This window comes from Amblyomma mixtum, chromosome 2 (genome assembly GCF_055824585.1).
Source record: "Amblyomma mixtum isolate Tamu chromosome 2, ASM5582458v1, whole genome shotgun sequence".
Lineage (NCBI taxonomy): Eukaryota > Metazoa > Arthropoda > Arachnida > Ixodida > Ixodidae > Amblyomma > Amblyomma mixtum.
In genome coordinates, this window is record NC_143013.1 from 262,286,231 (window position 1) to 262,304,854 (window position 18,624).

Here is an 18,624-nt window from a genome sequence, read left to right on the forward strand (position 1 = left end):
AAAAGTTGGTTTACTCCTCCCATAGTTCGCGGGGAATTAAAAAAAAGAAAGGCAGGAGCCAGGTCGTTTAATAGGATTTAAATTAGGGAAATCGGCCACACAGGGCAATAATTCGGCGTTCCTAAGGATGCTTGGAACATGTAGATCGAGTTCCAGCGGTAAAAATACGATTCAGATTCCTCTTCAGTGCACTTTAACAGCAGTCTACAGCACACTTACAGTGGGAATAACATGGTTCTTGTTGCACTGTAACTAGTGAAGCCACTGATTGTTTCAAAGAGCACAAGAACAGAGACGTTCAACAAAAGATTGTATTTTTTCTCTTAGCAACAATGAACAGTATTTACAAGCAAGGTACGATTGGACCAGCCAGAAAGTGTGAAAAACATTTTGGTGCTTTGTGGGCTGATGATAGCTCGGAAGGCAGCAGCCATGGTGATTTCAGGTCCTGAGAAGATGAGTCAACTTAGGCCAAAAGTCTACATCAATCTCTTCCAGTGGTTGCCATGGTGTCCGGTAAAGAGCAGGCTTTACGAACACACATTTCCTGCACAGAGAAGCAAACAATTACCTTCACGGCACTGTCCGGGTAGTACAGACCGAAAGTCATAAACAGTGTCACTGTTTTCAGTCACATGACATTTCAGAATTTCGCCCGTAATGTTAGTTAAAAGCATAAAATAATCACGTAGGTACCAGTGCCAAAGTTAAACATTGAGAGCCACAGAACGCCACATATTCATTTCTGACAGTTTCAGTTACTAGCACAGGCCACCTATACAAATTCTTCAATGTTGCCATTGTTTTGTGCTGCTATATTATGCCCAAATTGAATGCTTAAAAAGAATTTGTACATGTCAGCTTAACATATCTGTATTGAATCTGTGCATTAATTGTGTTAAAGCCTCAACAAACACTGATGGAATGTTGCTACAGGTGTACCAGAAAACGGGCCACAGGCCAGGCCATGGACAGGTTACATCGGTTCGACAGTGTGTCACCGAGACCGCTATAGCATCCAGACAACGGGCCAAAATCACAGACAGACCAAGTTGGTAGTGATATATTCTTCGCCCCATTGCTCCACGAAATGCTCAGAGCACGCTTCACCCCATCTTTTTGTGAAAAATCTATTACAATGGTGAGATGGGCTCAGAATTTGGGTGATAGTTAAGTGCAGTACTGGCTTCGTCTAGCTACAGCAGATAGACTCGATCCATGGGCACACCTGGAGCACTGTAGTATGTTGTTAAGTGCTGCACTTACTTTGTTTGATCCCAAACTCAAATATGCAAGCGACATGTTATTTCACCGTGTGACGTTCACATATATATCGCAGCCAAATTTCCCCGGTTCATCACCAAAAAAAGTGCTCTGCATTTCTTGCATACTCCAGCCGGTAGAAGACTTGGCATGAGCAAGCATGACGCCCGGTCTGTGGTTCAAAACTAATCCGTGGGCTGTAGTCTGGATACACCTCTTATGGATTACTCCCTCATTTTGAGAATGTTGCAAAAAATGCTAACATAAAAAGGCAGCATAGCACTCTGACTGAAAGCAGTGGTTGGTTGTTATGGGAACTTGCTTGTGGATATGACAATAGTCTTTACTTCTGGCTCTACATCATCAACAAAGTGCTTCATTTCAGAACAACTCTTAAAAAGAAATGCGTGACATTAAACACACTTCCACACTACCAGTGACCATGATTCTAAAATGAGCAAGCTCAAGGGCTTTGCACCGTCAAGGTCAAGTGCATCCAGTAAATAACAGCACTCGAAGTGCAATAAACCTAGATGCTTTGCAGCTTGGCAAGGTTACTCACAATAGTGGTATGTGAACAGTTGAATGCAAAGCATAATTACCATCAATAGAAAAAAAAGTTCACAGTGATACCGTCACACAAGCCATCACAACTGATGTCAGTATTTGAAATATTCTGGCCTCAATTCCAAGAGGGCTCCGGAAATTTCGACCATCAGAAGTTTTTGAACGTGCGCTGACATCACACAGCACACTGGCCTCTAGCATTTTATCTCCATCGAAATGCGACCGTCGCAGCCAGGATCGAACCCGCGTCTTTTAGGTCAGCAGCCGAGCACCTTGACAACTGAGCTATCGCTGCGGCTTTATAGCTTTTCTAATGAGCTGAACCAGCGCCTCCTCTATACTTTCTGTGCCTGGGCGAACGCTCTCCTCAGGCCGTCGGGCGACGGCTCCGCCGCCGCTCGCGGCTGTCGCAAGGAGGCGCTGTGTGAGTAGAATACGTCGCGCGCGGCGGGTGCCTCGATGCCCGCGCTCCTCGAGGATACGAGAAGCTCGGCTACTGCTGATCGGCCGCGCGGAGTACGATTCTTGTTTCTTTTTCAAGGATCAGGCTGGGCGCACTTCTGCCGTGTCATTTTCAGCTGGAGGGCCAACCATTACGTTCGTGAAGAACGTTTATTGGTGGTTCGTGCTTCACGATATCAGCAACACGACGCAGCACATACACCAACATTTTCCGGATGCTCGCCAATTCGACGACAGTGCTGATCCGCGGCTTGAATGGCTTGAAGTCACTTTCCCTATGTATTTAGAAGGGCTAAAAAAAAAGATCTGGGCATACCCGTGAACTTCTCACAGACGAAACCTATCAGGCAATTCTGATCACTACCTATTCTACAGTGGCGTGTGTCAAATATCTGCAATAGGATCGGTGCTGAATTTTCGGGTGGGGACGAAAAAGAACTCTTCAGTCAGCATGCTGACTGAAGAGTTCTTTTTCGTCCCCACATGCTGAGTGAAGAGTTCTGACTGAAGAGTTCTTTTTTGTCCCCACATGCTGACTGAAGAGTTCTTTTTCGTCCCCACCCGAAAATTCAGCAGCGATCCTATTGAATCCGTGTTTGGTAGTTTGCGAATGTCATCCGGGTGTAACGACATGTTGGATGTTCGGGCTGCATTGTCAGGTCTCGAAAAGCTACTGAAGACCGGGATCGCTGCGTCTAATTCAGTATCCAATATTGCCCACAAAGAATGTGCTTCGATGCCAAGACTCCTACCCGCTGACGTCCTTTCTTCTGCGCAACCAACTTCTACTTCAGCTCCAAAGCCTCCCCTGACGTCGACTGTGCAAGCAGCGCCGAAGCTGTCGAGAGCAAGATTTGTGCTTCTGAGGCTTACTACTACAATTTTTCCACAGCACCTGCCGTCGCTTCAGATCTCGGCTACCGCTTATGTGGGCGGTTACATTGCACGAGTTGTTGGCGAGCATATGGATTGCGAGAACTGCCTTAATTTGTGTATGAAGCCGGTTAGCAACCAGCCACTCCTTCAGTTCACCCGCAGCCAAGACCGAGGTGGGCTGCTCTACCCGTCAGATCAACTTCTCTTCGTTCTCGACACATTAAGAGCTTTTGCTGACCGCGCCCTGCAGGACGATCAGACCTTGAAAAAGCCTATCACTACATTAGTAGAGCACGCTGTCCCAGCCCTTTGTGCTTCAAAGTTGCTGAAGTGCAAGAGCGATGGCATCAACGAGCTCATGAACCTTATATCGGTTCGTTTCCTGAGGCCGCTTCTCTGCAACTACGCATTCAATGTCAGTGACATGCATGACATAGTTAAACATTTCACAAAAAAGCCCCTTTTGCGAAAGTACGCGAGGCTCTGAGGATGGCGTACGTTTTACTGCCGTGTAGAAGTTAGCCTTCACAATAAATACTTTTTTTTTTCGAGTTTGAGTAAGTGTTGACTCACAACGCACTGATATTGAATATATGAACCTCTATATCTGCGCAGCGTTATGTGCAGCCAGATGATGCAGTGTCTCACGTTACATAGCTGGTGGCACTGACAGCAGGGCGCATTTTTCGCGCGTACCATACACGCTCAAGTTGAGCGTCAACGATGCGACTCGAGACGCCATGCAGTCTTGTAGGAAGTGCGCAGCAGATCAAATGATGAAACCAGTTGGCAAAGCTTCACATTTTCTGGCGCCAACTCTGGCTTCGGTGGCGACAATGGTAACTCTCAAAAACTTTACGAAGGAAACGCGGGATCAGGTACCGCTTTGGAAGCAGTCTAATGGCTTTACGTGCTACTTACATGAGTAAACAACAGCACGCGACGGAGCTCTTTCAGAGCCCAAGCTTTCAGTATTAGCTGCTGCCAAGCACTGCTTTCACATAGAGACCCTCAGACAAGCGAACTTAAAGGCGGCAGAACAATTTTCCACGCAGTGGATTTAAGAAGGGTATAAGCTTGGGCTTGTTGGTTCATAACTGGATTCATAACTGGTTCATGGATTTAAGCAGGCGCGCGCTGTCATATCAGCGCAGCAGACGACGTGCGAGCGCATTGCACAGCAGTAGCCGCGAAAGACACGACTAAAATGGTCCGGTTACCCTTAGCGACAAGTGCTTCTGAGCTTCCTTTTAAAAAAAGTTTTGATTGTACTTGAAACAACATGAATGCAGCCGAAAACTCAACGACAGAACAACAGAGCGAACGGTCTGCGTTTCTATGAGCGACGGAGCGACGGCGCGGCAGTGATCCTACTCCGGTGGCGGCGCGTGGCGGCGAAAGGCCGTACTAGCCCCGACGGCGGGCTCCCATTGTTCGCCTCTCGTTCTCCCAGGCACAGAAAGTATAGAGGAGGCGCTGGCTGAACACAGCTGCACTTACCCATGTGTCTAGAAGTGATGTGACTGAATACTTCTCAGGCATCTTGTTGAGATGAATGTCCAAGGAGTTAAGAATGTTTCTAAGAAACTGCGTTGAATCTGGAAAGAATGGGAAAAGGAAGCAAAACACAGTCAGTGCAATGTTGCCCTGCTGTAAAAAAAAAAGAAAAAGATCTTCCTGAATGTTTCATTATTAATATGATTATGCAAGCAGTACTTTCAAATTAAACTGGATGGGGGACTGCCATTGCTGACTGAAAGCCTCTGCTACAAGCCTGTCATGCAGACCCACGAAACACAACTGTTCCACCACTTACCGTACTGATCTCTGCTGGCATTGCACTGGGGTGGCCGGCTTGGGTAATTTTCTGGCACAGCCACAGTTATGGGAGGAACACAGGGTAGGTTTTTGTCATCTGCAGCAAGAAGAGGTGACAAGGAAAGATGACAAGGAGACCTACTCTGATAATGGAAACAGTGCGGCACAATATGCATAACTTTCTTCCTTTATACACTGACTAGAACCCTGCTGTTATGCTTCTCAAGGGACCGCAGAAATAAAACGTACCAGCCGGGAATGTAGTAGCAGTGAAGCGCGTCAGAAAAAAGGTACACCCCCCTGTCAAAAGTATACACTACAATGGGATTGCTTGTGAGGCCTTCAAGGTGCCTGGTTACGCACACTCATTGACTGTAATCTCTGGAACGGTAAGTGGCTTCGAGTCCTCAATCCTCCCAAGCTTTGAACTGCTAGATGTGCTAGGGAGCCCCACTAAGCAGCTTAGAAGTGAACTCCTTAGGCTGTATACTTGTAACAGGGGCTGCACCTTGTAGTCTGCCATGTTTCTTTTTTATTTTAAGTAGGGGCAGCATGCTTCTCTTAAATTTGCATGCAGCTTTTTGAGTGTCCCGAATGATCGCGACAGTCACAAAGCCGCGACAATCATAAATGCCTAGCGATGGCTCTCCGTCTGACTGATCAGCTGTTGGTGGACGGGAGGCAGCAGCGAAAAGGGAGGACGCGCAGACGGGGATGTTTGGGCAGGTGCGTGTGGTTCTGCGCTATTTTTGCAGCAGCCACTTTAATCCTAGGTGAATCTCATTTGTTGGAACTTGGAAAACCCGTTTTTAAGCTGCAGGCTGCAAGGCCAACGTGAATGACAGAAACAAGCCTTAAAGCTTTCAACCCATGCGTCTGTACCGTGCTGCCTGCGCGACGTTTCCCATGGCATAGTTTCGTTTTAACGCCTTCAGTCATTCATGCTCACGCCGCATCGGCGATGGAAGTGTACCATGAGATGCAAAAAGATTAACGTAAAGGGCGTTTCACATGCAAGCAACTGAGTGGACTCTGCAACAAGTGGCGCAAGTGCAGTGAAAAATTTCCAGAGTCCACGTTGCTCCAATCACTTGAGGCGCCACAGCCGCTCAAAACACACTTTAACGCAACAGCATTCAGGGCCCCCTGTTGCAGAAAAGCCGGCATTGGCGTTTTGCAACGCCATAATCCCCAAGGAAGCAAAGAAATTAAGAAGTCAGACAAATTAGTGCTAGAGCAATGGGATTGGTTGCGAACGTCTTAGAATAGTTCAAATATGGAAAGTAAAGTAATTGGAGTGAAAAGTAAATTGGGGTGAATTAGGTGGAAATCTGACCCAGGACCTTTGGATTGCATGACCCATGGATCACAACGGCTTGTTGGTTCCAGCTGAATAAAGGAGGACCTAGTGAATGCAATATGGTCTTTTACTTGGCTAGGTGCCTTGAGACATGTACTGATGCATACATGAGAAATTACGAGTATGCTGATCAAAAATTAGGTAACTGAGTAGGTGATGTGAACGGGACCAATAATGCTACAGCGTTCTACTCTTAAAGACGAAACTTAAGTGACCGCTAAGTTTTTTCAGGCGCCATGGCAGCAGAAATCACAAGCGTTTTGGCATGTATGTGAGTGCTCAGCACTGGCATGGGTGCAACACACCGGAAACAGCCAAACAGAATGGCAGCCAAGCGCCGATGGTGTCGAGTGTCCTTTGGACAGTCTTCTACCGCCGTTCCACACTCACTAAATGTAGGCTGTCAAAATCCTGGCATAGGATAAAGCGCTATCACAAAGTGACATTTGCGTTGTAGCATTGAGGAATGCTGCCATAATTGCGATGTAACAGCTGAGTTCATACTACATGAGATTCTATGGAACCTTGGACAGGACTGGCTGATGAAAACGTAGCAGCCGGGAAAATGTACCACCCGAGAATGCAACACTGGGTTTCTAAAGCACAGCTATATGCCCTCTAATCTCTGGTCTACAAAACTATGCGAAGTTCTGACTCACGCATACAAAGAGACTCCTTCGTAATCCTTCCTTCAACTTGGCATTCTCTGAGTAAAGCCGATTAAAACTAAGTTTCACGATTTTCTTTTGTGACATTTCAACAAATTTTTAAATAATGGCATGTATCACTGCCACTATTATTTGAGCATTCGGCACAAGTTATAAAGTTATAACACAATCTTTTTTTATTCTCTTCAAAAATGCATTTTCGCATAGACCATTCATATTTCCCCATAAAGTCAATGAGGTTGTTGACAACATTCATGACATTGCATCATCACTATGCAGCAGGAAACTAAACAAAGACTATTCAAGAAAAGTGATCCCGCTATTGCTTTTCACAAAGAAAATACCCTTGATGAAAGATTATCAAACCCTTGTTAACTTAAATTCAGACACCTTGAATTACTGGTTCACTGCAAAGTTTTTCTTGTCATACAATGCCTCAGAAACAATGACTAGAGTGACACTAATAGACTGCAATACCAGAAGAAAAATAAAAGTATTCCTACATGAAATTGCACAACTTTATGGCTTGGCTCATTAAGTTAGCCAAGGCATCCCTGAGCTACATACAATGGTTAAGTAACAACAGCCAAGTTACCAAAACTTTAAAATTTTATTCCACTCATCTGAATCAGCATGTCGCTTTTGAAAGCTACACTGCAGCCTCTGCCTTAAACTAGATATTTTTTGAATTTGAGGAAAAAATAGCGTCAAACCATGCATACCACAAGAAAGGAACGAGGACGATCCAGAAAACCAGACACTGTTGGTATAAGACAAATTCGAATGATTGGATGGTGCCATATTAGTAGTCTCACTAGTGCCTCCTCTATACTACTTTCAGTGCCAGTCAGCTGAGACTGTCATAGAAAATAAAAGTCTGCTATTACCCTTTACAACTCTCTCCTGCCCACTAGCCTCTACGTTTACTTCAAATATCGGCAAGATACAGAGGTGATACAAGAGAGCCTGGCAGCTATTGTCCTCTGAGGGGAAATGGGAGAACAAATTCTAAAACATTTCTTCTCTGTGAGGCAGACACATGTAGAAAGCACCTGCAGGTCATGCCAGATGCTCGCGCTAAAACATCAGCTGCCACTCCCTCTAAGTGGCACCACAAAGAGAGTGCTGTTCGAAGTGGTCCTACTGTGAAGTGCGTGATGTGGCCGACATTGAGAGCATACAGAGGACCAGCTGACCTCGGAAGCAAGCCCTGTCGAGAGAGAGATTCCTCACCCAGCTGGCATATGAGGTGCACAGTGCGGGAGCCCAGGTGCTGGCTGGGGTCCAGCTGCACCTTGAAGCGCTGGTCCAGGTGGGCGATCTCCCCCTGCAGCAGGTCGGGGATCTCCACCACTTCCTCGGGCAGGCGCCGCCGTTTGGCAGGCACAGCCGGGGGACTGCCGGCCCTGCACGTGAGTGAGGCACACTTGCACTCACTTCTTCTGTCACTTGCCAAAATGCCACCACCCCACTCGCTACTGGCTTCTGGCAGAAAGCAGGCAGCTGGAAGGTGGTGACCTCAGAAGAGGTACCCCTGGTATTTGCTCAGTTCCCATAATAAAGCAGCGTGTTTTTTTTTTGTTGCAAAAGCAACACTACTGGAGCCCAGCTCAGTTCGTCGCGTATTCTCGTGGCGGTGTGGCTACCAAACGACCTTGAGTCACTGTTGCCTAGCAACCGCTTTAGCTGTGCTCCAACAGATGGCACGAGAGGTTGCTCGGGAAGAGTAACATGGGTTGCACAATTAATCCCTACCGGTGGCTGTGACAGGAACAGCCACCCGCCAGTGCAGTGGCGCATCGCTTATCCTCTGCGCCAATGCGCTGGTAGTGGTATATGAGGACTCGCCAACATCTGTGAATGTTAAGTAGAAATTACCAATTCAGCATACATGCCATTAACCCACTAAAGATATCATGCCACACCCCTAAGGCAGAGCTTAAAGATTGAAGAATGAACAGCTGCTTTCGCACGTCTACTCGGTTTGACTACGTTAAGCACCTATCAATTTTTTTTCTTAAGAAACGGTCATCCTTTAGTGGACAGATGTTTGTTCCTTTCAAAAAGACAATTAAATGAGCCCACCTTGGCCAAGTCAGATCTGCAGTTCCAGGATGCCTGATGCACTCACAAAGCCTGGCAGTTGACTGCTTCATGCTCAACCCCACAGGACTTAAACCTTTATGCAGCATTTAACCACTCATGATTCTGGCTTTTAAGGCTACAGTAATCGCTATCACATTGTACTGAGGTTAATATAGGGTGATTTTTTTTAACCTCTACAGATCTTTAAAGTAAAAACTGTGAGGGATACGTCAGCTCGGTCTGCTGAGCTGGATTGCACAGCAAAGCGGACATTACATGCCTCATATGGTTCAATAATTAACAATCCATTAACTAATAAACTTTTTTATTTTACCGGGCAGGTTATATTGCAAAACTAATGGCAATATAACCTTCATAAATCTGTAAAGCTTAAAAAAAACATCACCCTGTATAAAAACAAAACCGATATGCAAAGCTTTTTTCTGTTGCATGCTGTCCACGTAAATCTGCACACGTTTACCACTACACACCAGGTTTCCTCAATGTTGCCTTGGTGTTCATGGAACCATCAAAGCTGTGATAGTTCCGAGTTGTACGAATAGCGCCAAAACATCCTTTTGTGACTGTGCGGTTTAGTGTGCTGCTCACCTCCTGGGCGAAGGCCCCAGCAAGGTCGTAATGGCAGGGCCAAAGACTCGGCTCAACGTGTGGTTGAACATGGGCGACTTGATGTGGCTGGCCACCGCATCCAGCAACGGCTGGCATATGTTCTGCTCTGGTAGGCGTCCTCCTCCACCTGGGGCCACGCCGGCCACGCCAGCGCCAGCCGCAAAACCTTCCGCCTGTTGGGGCAAAGGAAGGAAGCCGGAAGGATTCTCACACCTACCATCTGACCCATTCCACTGAAGAGCAAAGCTACCTCCACGCCCAAAGTCGGACTAAGTAAGCAGTTGGTTTGTGTTTGACACAGCGTTCTGAATCTCGTGCTGCTTCAAAGGGGTGGCCAAGGTAGCAGTTTGCAGCACTACAATGACTGCCCTACGAGCGAACCCAGATGCGCTGATCAGGTACTGTATGAACCTGTATAATGACCCACCATATCATACCTAGTTCTAGCTATAGAAGGCACTGGAAAATATGAGAGAACAACCATGGACAACCCACATTAAAGACATGGTTCCCTCGCTCCCCCAAAAAAATGCAAAATTCACAGGAGTAGCAGCAGCTATAATTTAGAATGCACAACACCACACTCACCAACATAAAGCAGTGATGCAGAGACAAACAGATACTCAGACTTACTGATTTGACTTTCAGTTCCAGCCTCTCCAGGACTTGTTCACACTTCAACAGAGTTTCCATTGGACATCTGGGAGATGAAAATAGTCAGATGAAGGCAGTTTGTACCTTTCCATGGAGGACACTCATGGACAGACAAGCAGCAACCATCAGAAGCACTGAGACGGCAGAAATGAGAAACCAGCAGTAAAGTCAAGATGTTACGTGTCACCAATGCTCCTTGCTACCAATACCTCTTTCTTTTTTTATATAAGCGTGTTTAAATTGGCTTTAAAACAACTTGCTTTGAGCCTTGCTTCAAAACTGGTGTGAAAAGATTTCTATTAAATATTTCCATGACTTGCAAGCTCGTACCTTGTCTGATGTAGCTAATGAGAGCGAGTTAGGAGAGTTTCCCTGAATAAAGTAAAGCACATGCGTCAAGCATCACTTCACATATAGCCTAACATCTGCATTTTATTCAATAGCGTGAGAGGACAAACAGTTATGCTGGCTAAAGGAAAAGCTGTGGAGTCTATGGTGTGTGCCTTTGTCTATGAACTGTCTGCAGATTGTCTGCAGAGTCTGCGGACTGTCTGTGAACTGTCTGTGAACTGTCTATAGGCTGCCCGTGAACTATGAACTGTCTTCTGGATGGCCAGTGGACTCTGATCGAATAATTGCAAGGGGGATCTTGGCAAGCATATGCCAAGATATATGCACATGCATATATCGTGGAATATGCTTGGCAAGAAATGCTTTCTTGCGAAAGCATTTCTTGCGAAAGCATTTCTTGCTCCAGACCTACTTTCAGTGACAAGAAAGACAAGTACTTTTTCTAAACTGAGAGCCTCCAGACAACTAGGCCAAATCTAAGTCGCACGTAGCTGTAAGTAGTTTGCAGTCACAAGGCAGTGTCAGTTTTTTCATGATCACCAACTTCTACCTCCAAATTTGCCACACTCTGGTGATCTACAGCCAAGCTTGTGTTGAGGACACGTTTGTCACACATGTTTTCTCTATGTGCACTACTATGGGATACAAATAAATGTTGAAGCTGCATATCAGTGCACTGTTCTCGAAGTATGTGATGCTCTGAGCGAAGCAGGTAGGGAAGTAAAATAAAAGTCGATACCTAGACCTGGTAAACGACTCTCACCAGTCATGGGTATGTCACAATGCCACCCACAGCTCGTGTATAGTGCACCAGACATGCACAAGCAGTACACTATATGCATGCAAACATTCCCTAACAAAAGGTGTACTCATAAAAATGCACAAGAGAATAAGGAACAAGTGTCACATCAGGACACTGATAAAGAGAGCAATGCAAAGAACATCTCATCTCTTAAACACACACACGATCAAAGTTGAGCAGCAACAACAGATTACCACAAGGTTTCATGCACCATGCATCATCAGCATGCACAAAACTTGCTTTGTCGATTCATTTCACCAAGTCGTCATCCCATCATGCAAACCAACACCACCGTACAAATCAAACAGCATGCATTTGGCATACATTCAAGTAACGCAACACACTCCATCCATCAGGCCAGTGTATACCGTATTTGCTTGCATAATGATTGCACTTTCGCCACTGCGCCAACTACACTGCACCAACTGTGCTGCTAGATATTTGCAAATGTTGCTTCGCTCTGGACAACCGTGTCACTTCGTTCATTGCTCTGCAGCCCAGAATGGTGGCTAGCCTTGTGATAATGGCGAACCGTGATTCGAGCTAACTGCATTTAAGTTTGGTATCCTGGGTTAAGCATAACCCTGTCTAGACTGCCCGTGTGATTGCAGGTCAACCAACAGGCGGCTGCCACTGTAACAGTGCGGGACATCAAAGCAAAAAAGGTGGCTGACAGAGCAAGATGGCCATTTGCACGTGCCATCTGTGAAGTATGATCATCGTTGGCTAGACTTGGAACACGACAAATCGCAGCGGCAAGTTCAGGGTGCGATCATTATGCGGGGAATAAAAAAATTTAATTTTTGGCAACAAAATTCAGGGGTGCGATAGTTATGCGAGTGCAATTATTATGTGAGTAAATACGGTACATTGTGAGCTGCACTGATACTGTAAGCACTTGGCCACTGAAACAAATTCTGCGAGATGTAGCTGAACTTCAATGTCAAATGTGAAACACTAAACAGAGTTCTTAATTAACAAGACAAGGGCTTAAGCCACTCTGTTCTGCTTCCCAAGAACAGGTATGGAGCGAAATTCTCCAGACCCGATAAATTCTACTCACATTGATCTGCTTGTTCAGAGGACAAAAAAAGAGACAGTAAAAGAGAAAGTAAGAACACAACACAATGCCACTGCAGCTCTTGGTTAGTAGCCAAACAGGAAGCACGAAGTCTGGGTAATGCTAGTGCAAATCCTGACAGGGAGAACCTAATCAAAGCAAGCATGAGAAAAGACTCTCAACCTGCCCACAGAAAAATACAGCTAAACCTGGATGTAACGAACCTTAATGTAGCGAATTCCTCTATACTATGAAGTTTCTCTATTCCCCCAATGCCGCCCCCATTGAAGTGAGCGTATCTGCGAACTCCACGTACCGAAGATGTTGCGGCGGTCGACCTTGATACAACCAACTCGCCACGCAGGCTATCCATTAACTAGTCCTATGTTCCTTTGGTCAAATTATGTGAAAGTTTCACGATAATAAAACACAAACCGCCATGAGAGTAAGGTCTACGATTTAAAAAAGTGAACGCAGTTGACACAACGTACTGTGCTCCAGAGCCTCTCCCTGACAAATGCAGCAATTTTTGTAGTGTCACACTAAGTGGCACTACAGAAACAGGGTGCAACAGGATGTAGCACAGAAGGCATGGGACGAGCAGTGCGTGTTCATTGCCAACTCTCAACTGCTCACACGATTCAGGCGCCAACACCAGACGCGCGGAAGGAGTGGGGACAGTGGAGAGCACCGGAAACACGAGACAGAGTCGATTTCCCACGGCAATGGCCGACAGGAAGACTTAGACCTCTCTTTTTTAACAACTGACAAACACGTGGAGACAGACAGGTGCATCTGACGTCACCTCCTCCCCAACTCTCCCCATCCTGTGAGTACCAGTGTCATGATTTCCTCGTGCGATACGCAGTGCAGATGCTGGTGGCTGCGGCCACACTTGCATAATCAACCTGATCGCAAAATGTCTTCCATGTTTACGACAGAGGTTTACTGTGAACGTTTGGCAGGCCATTTCTTCTACATTTATTTTTCATTTTGGCTTCTGTTCTGCACAGTCTTTTCAAGTTTTCACGTGAAAACTAGATGCAACGAAAACGTGCACGTAAAGAAAAATTACGGACTTTTCTCAATTTCGTCACATCCGGGTTTAACTGCGTGCCGCGTCCCTTAAGATGAATTTGCTATGATTAAAGGAGGGGCTTGAAGGCAGCAAGCAGAAAATTAGAAAACATCGACATTGCCCCAACCCCCCTCACTCATCTATTGCCTTGCACAAGAGAAGGGCACATTTGCAAAAACATTATGAAGAGATGCAGCATGACGGCACAAGAATGGCACAGCACCGAAAGTGCTGGAAATTCTTCGTTAAATACAGTAGGACTGCATCTTCCAGCTACAGAGCAGTGTTACACAACTTTTCCCTTCCTCCACGAAGGCTAACAACAAGGTGACAAAAATTAGTGGCGAAACAGGACTTAAATTCACTTCTTACTCCCTCTAGCCTTTGTACCACACTGCCTGAAATTTTGTGCAACACTCAACAAAGGCAGTGCCTGCCTCTCACATGATGCTTTCAAAGCATGCTTACAAAATTTCTCGGAGCAAGCGAAGCGGTCAGCAAAGCAATCACGACAGCAAAGTGTTTGAAAAAAAAAATGTGCACATCAGAAGGAAGCACAGAACTGGAAAGAATGTGAAGCAGTGACACTGGCAAAGAGTGCTCGAGGGACACAGGAATGTCTGGAAGCCTATAAGCAGAATGCAAACATTCAGTGAATGTACACAGCAGTGCTCATCAGTGACTTGACAGCTAGTGTTCTGAGCAGCGACCACCGATATAAGACAATGTAACAAGTGATGTTTGAAGTGAAGCCAGGCTGTTGTATGGGCAGGATAGCAGTGGACCAAAGCATTGAAAATTGAATCAGAGCTTTATCTAAAACCACTCCATCTGTATTGTTAGAGGGAAAAACAAATTGATTTGATTTGACCCGATATGCTGGCTAGGCTGAGTATGCTGCGAAAGTACGGGGCACAGCCTTCTATCTGGAGAGACTTGGGCACCATTCACACAAACACACGGCACTGGCTAGAATTCAGAGATTAACCGACTGCGCAGTTGTCCTACAGAACACACGCAAATGCACTTGCGTCTTAATTGCCCTTTTTTCTACCTGAAAAAACAAACAAACATGCTGAACTATACATTTGTGTTCTACTGTCTGTTTCACTCTGTTATGCATTTCGCATTACGGAACTAACAGCAAAGCAATCTCTCTCCACCTCTCTATACACGAAGTTTCAGAAATGGTATCAGCTGAAAGGCAGTGCCCAGCTGCCTATGAGTCAGCTGGGCAAGCTTTACTGGAAGTCTCGTGACCAGTAAAAGAAGCTACCGGGCGATCCTGCTGGTGCAGGTATGTGCACTTTGCCACTGTCTCCACCCTATGCTCACCGCAAGTGGCTCTGCTGCTTCCAAAACCCCCAATGCAATATACATCGATGCAAAAGATGAAAAACTGGCATTGCAAGCAACATTCGGCATCAAGCAATTTGCACTCAGTTCACAGAGCAACAAGTGCTTTCATGCAGGGTGCACAGGCAGCAGACAGACGACTGGCATGAGATGCAATGGGCAAGATGCAAAGAAGGGCTCAAATGCAACACTGACCCCTTACAAGATGCAGTAAGCAGGTTTGTCAACCCACTGTTCTCACCTCTTGTTGGGGTCTGACAGGATGTCAAGGAGGTTGTTCATCTTGCTCAGCTCCTTCTTGCGGTCTGCCAAAAATAAAGTGCATGCAAGAATGTGAGTGATAATGTGCAGGCAGAGGAATTACACTTGCAGCTACATAACATACAACTCTGTTGAAACATAACCTATTCAGCACAGGCACTGTGAGCCTAGTTCACAAACTTCAGCCATGCAACTCTACAATTCTCATAGCACATGTACGCTGAACAGCAACTGAGGCAACTCGGGTAGTGTGACTTGGGCTAGTGTGACTTGGGCTAGTGTGACTTGGGCTAGTGTGACTTGGGCTAGTGTGACTTGGGCTAGTGTGACTTGGGCTAGTGTGACTTGGGGTAGTGCGATTTGAGGTAGTGCGATTTGGGGTAGTGCGATTTGAGGTAGTGCGACTTGGGGTAGTGTGACTTGGGGTATTGTAACTTGGGGTATTGTAACTTGGGGTATTGTAACTTGGGGTATTGTAACTTGGGGTAGTGTGACACAATATATGGTGACTAAGCCTGAAATCTGGAAGCATTCAAATATCATATTTTGCACTCTCCTTTCAGTACTGCCCTACTTAAATCCTAGTTTTCTGCACAAAAATTTGACAGCTCAAATTAGTAACCTACACTGAAGTAGTAACTCTGAAAACTCTACTATGTGTGGAAGTGACATGATTTGCAGTTGGAATAGCCCCTGCCAACTACCATATTTCGTCGCATAATGAACTCTCTTTTTTTTTCCAGAAAGGTTGACATCGATTTGGAGAAGGGTTCACAAAAAAAAAAAAAGATTCTTTTTATAAGAGTCAAAATTTCATACCACACACCCACTCGCCTGATAAACCAACCCTCAAAACTACACCAGGTGCAGTCAATAAAAAAATCTGCCAATAATGGCCGCCCTGGCTGAGTCTCCTGCAACGATAGTCGCATACGAATCTCACAAATCGCTCAAAAACCCAGAGAAATTTGAAAGACCCCAACGCACAAATTCCGTTAAAGGAATGGAACATCCTCAGAGTATTTTTTAGTGAACACAAAGACGACACAAAAGCACGAGGAAGACAGGACAGGAAGCGCCATGTACTGTCTTCCTGGTACTTAGTGTTGTCTTTGTGTGTGCTAAAAAGAACTCTGAGAATGGAACAACCCGCCCCACAACTCATACGAATGGAACATCACCAAGCTATACCGTATTTACTCGCATAATAGGCGCACTTTTTTTCCAGAAAATCCGGCTCAAAGTTCGGGGTGCGCCTATTACGCGGGGTAAAATTTCCGGAAATTTTTCGACTCACAAAATTGAACACACCGCGTAAACGCACTCGGGCCGCACCCCGTTTTCGCGAAGAAAATGTTAAAAAAGAAGATCCGTGTAAGGGCCGCACCCAAACTTTCCGCGACCCACGCGGGAATAGCCTTTGGAATGCACGCGCCGAGGCCTCCGCGATCGGCTCCGGCTGAGCGCAACGGGCGCTTGATCGTGGAGGCCACACACGCGCACAGGAGCTTCCAGACGCCGCCCACAGAGAGCGCCCAAGGTCAAGCTCATCATCATCATCGTCGTTTTCCTCCGCCGCGAGCTTTCGCTATCTATATCGCCATCAGCATCTCCAGCTCGTTTTTGTTGTTGTTGAAATTGCTGTCAAGTGGCGGGATTTGCGGTAGCGCGATAGTTATCGTGGTTTATGGCATTGCCGCGGAGCGTTGCTGTTTTAGCTTTAGCTCGATAGGCAAGCACCTTAACAGCTACACAGCTGGGAGTTTGCTCTCGAACACGGCAAGCGTGCGGCAGGTCGGAAAATACGACATGGCCGAGAAGTGCGGCAGTTGCGACTGCGGCGTCCCTAAATTTTCGTACGCGACTCCAAGCGCCGAGGTTTTCGTGGGCCTAAGTCGGGAACGTTTCCGGCTGAAGATGAAGCTTTCCAAACAGGCGTTTAAAGTGAGCATCCCTGAAAACCGTGTGCGGCTGTTCTATGCGATGTCGTTGTACGTGCTGTGGGTCCGCAGCAGCTGCGACGGCAGCAGCACTAGTAGGGACTAGTAGTCAGTTCAGCAAAAACTTTGTTAAAATAAAGATTGGGAAGCGGGGGGTGGCGAGGCGTCGGCTTGCAATCGTGTAAATACAGTATTGATCACAGTGCCAAGTTCGGGGTGCGCCTATTACGCGCGGAAATAAAAAATCTGATTTTTCGCGCCCTAACTAGGGGTGCGCCTATTATGCGAGTGCGCCTATTACGCAAGTAAATACGGTATATGCCTTTGGTGTTAACCACCGGCTTTTCTTGTCAGCACAGCGCCCTGTCTGGTTTATTAATGAAACCAGCTGGCCTAGAACAGAAATGGCAGAAAAAACAAATTACCAGCTTCAAGATTATTCAAACGTCAGACAAGAACAAGATCCCATCTTCCCATAAAACTGCTTGGTTATTACTGCGACTCCCAGAAGCTGCTTCAGGGGACTGTGTAAGACAAATACAATGACCAGTAAGCAAGGCCTTTAATACATGTGCTGGTTCATACGATGTATGCACAACAATAATTCAGGATGCATGAATTCAACAAGTATCCCAGGCAACTAACCTGACTAGGTTTTGCTTTTCTTTTCACTCACTTTCTTTCACAAAGCACTGGGAATCGTGGAGAAACAAGGGGAGAAGAGTAAAAATGTACATGCCTTCATCCTTGTCGATGCGTGCAATCATCCTCCGCAGTGGGTCTATGTACTTGGACAGCTGCTTCAACTTTTCCAGATAGGCCTGGTCGTCTGTCTGGGTGCGGGCTGCAGGACTAGGCGTGGCTCCAACGTTGCCTGCAGGTTTTTCGCACCCTTTAGTCACACCACCATTAGCGCAGGACACCAGACGGCAAATCTTGCTGAGGCCATGTTCATAAATACCACTCTTGTATTAAAAAAAATATGAAAACCTCTCAAATATTAAAAACCAAAAGTACACAGTGGGGGTGGAAGTTTTTGTTTTAAATCTTCTTATTGGGCTTGCTGACTTACCCTGACATAAAAAGGGGTTTCACTGCTACAGGATGACAGAAAGCAACATGACAGTACTGCAGCACTACAACTCTTTTGAAGAGAAGTTTCTGTTGCTCTTTCAATTGCTGCTAGCTCAAATCTTGATTTCTGTGTCAAATAACGGAGGGACTCCATGACTGCCGCTCTAAGGATGTTCACTGTTGGTGGGTGCAGGGCTGGGGCATGCAGCTTAGAAAGTTTAATTTGTTCCAAGTGTGGAGAAGAAAGTGATGGTGGTAGGCCAGTTTTCCCATGTCATACTTATGAGAAACAGATGAAATGACACAGCTAGGCTGGCTG

The 18,624-nt window shown here is 46.1% G+C and overlaps 1 protein-coding gene across 4 annotated transcripts in view; it reads right to left on the reverse strand.

The window, feature by feature from the left end:
• Positions 1-293: 293 nt before the first annotated feature.
• LOC149363805 (mediator of RNA polymerase II transcription subunit 15-like) overlaps positions 294-18,624 on the reverse strand; it is a 136,878-nt gene continuing 118,547 nt past the window's right edge. For all 4 annotated transcript variants that reach the window (XM_089573738.1, XM_089573739.1, XM_089573741.1 and 1 more), the window contains 8 exons: positions 17,971-18,105; positions 15,272-15,335; positions 10,363-10,429; positions 9,709-9,902; positions 8,248-8,420; positions 4,985-5,083; positions 4,669-4,766; positions 294-547 (listed from right to left, as the gene is read on the reverse strand). In XM_089573738.1, the coding sequence (XP_089429864.1) occupies positions 485-547; positions 4,669-4,766; positions 4,985-5,083; positions 8,248-8,420; positions 9,709-9,902; positions 10,363-10,429; positions 15,272-15,335; positions 17,971-18,105 (893 nt within the window). In that variant the 3' untranslated portion in view covers positions 294-484. The remainder of the gene's footprint in view (positions 548-4,668; positions 4,767-4,984; positions 5,084-8,247; positions 8,421-9,708; positions 9,903-10,362; positions 10,430-15,271; positions 15,336-17,970; positions 18,106-18,624) is intronic.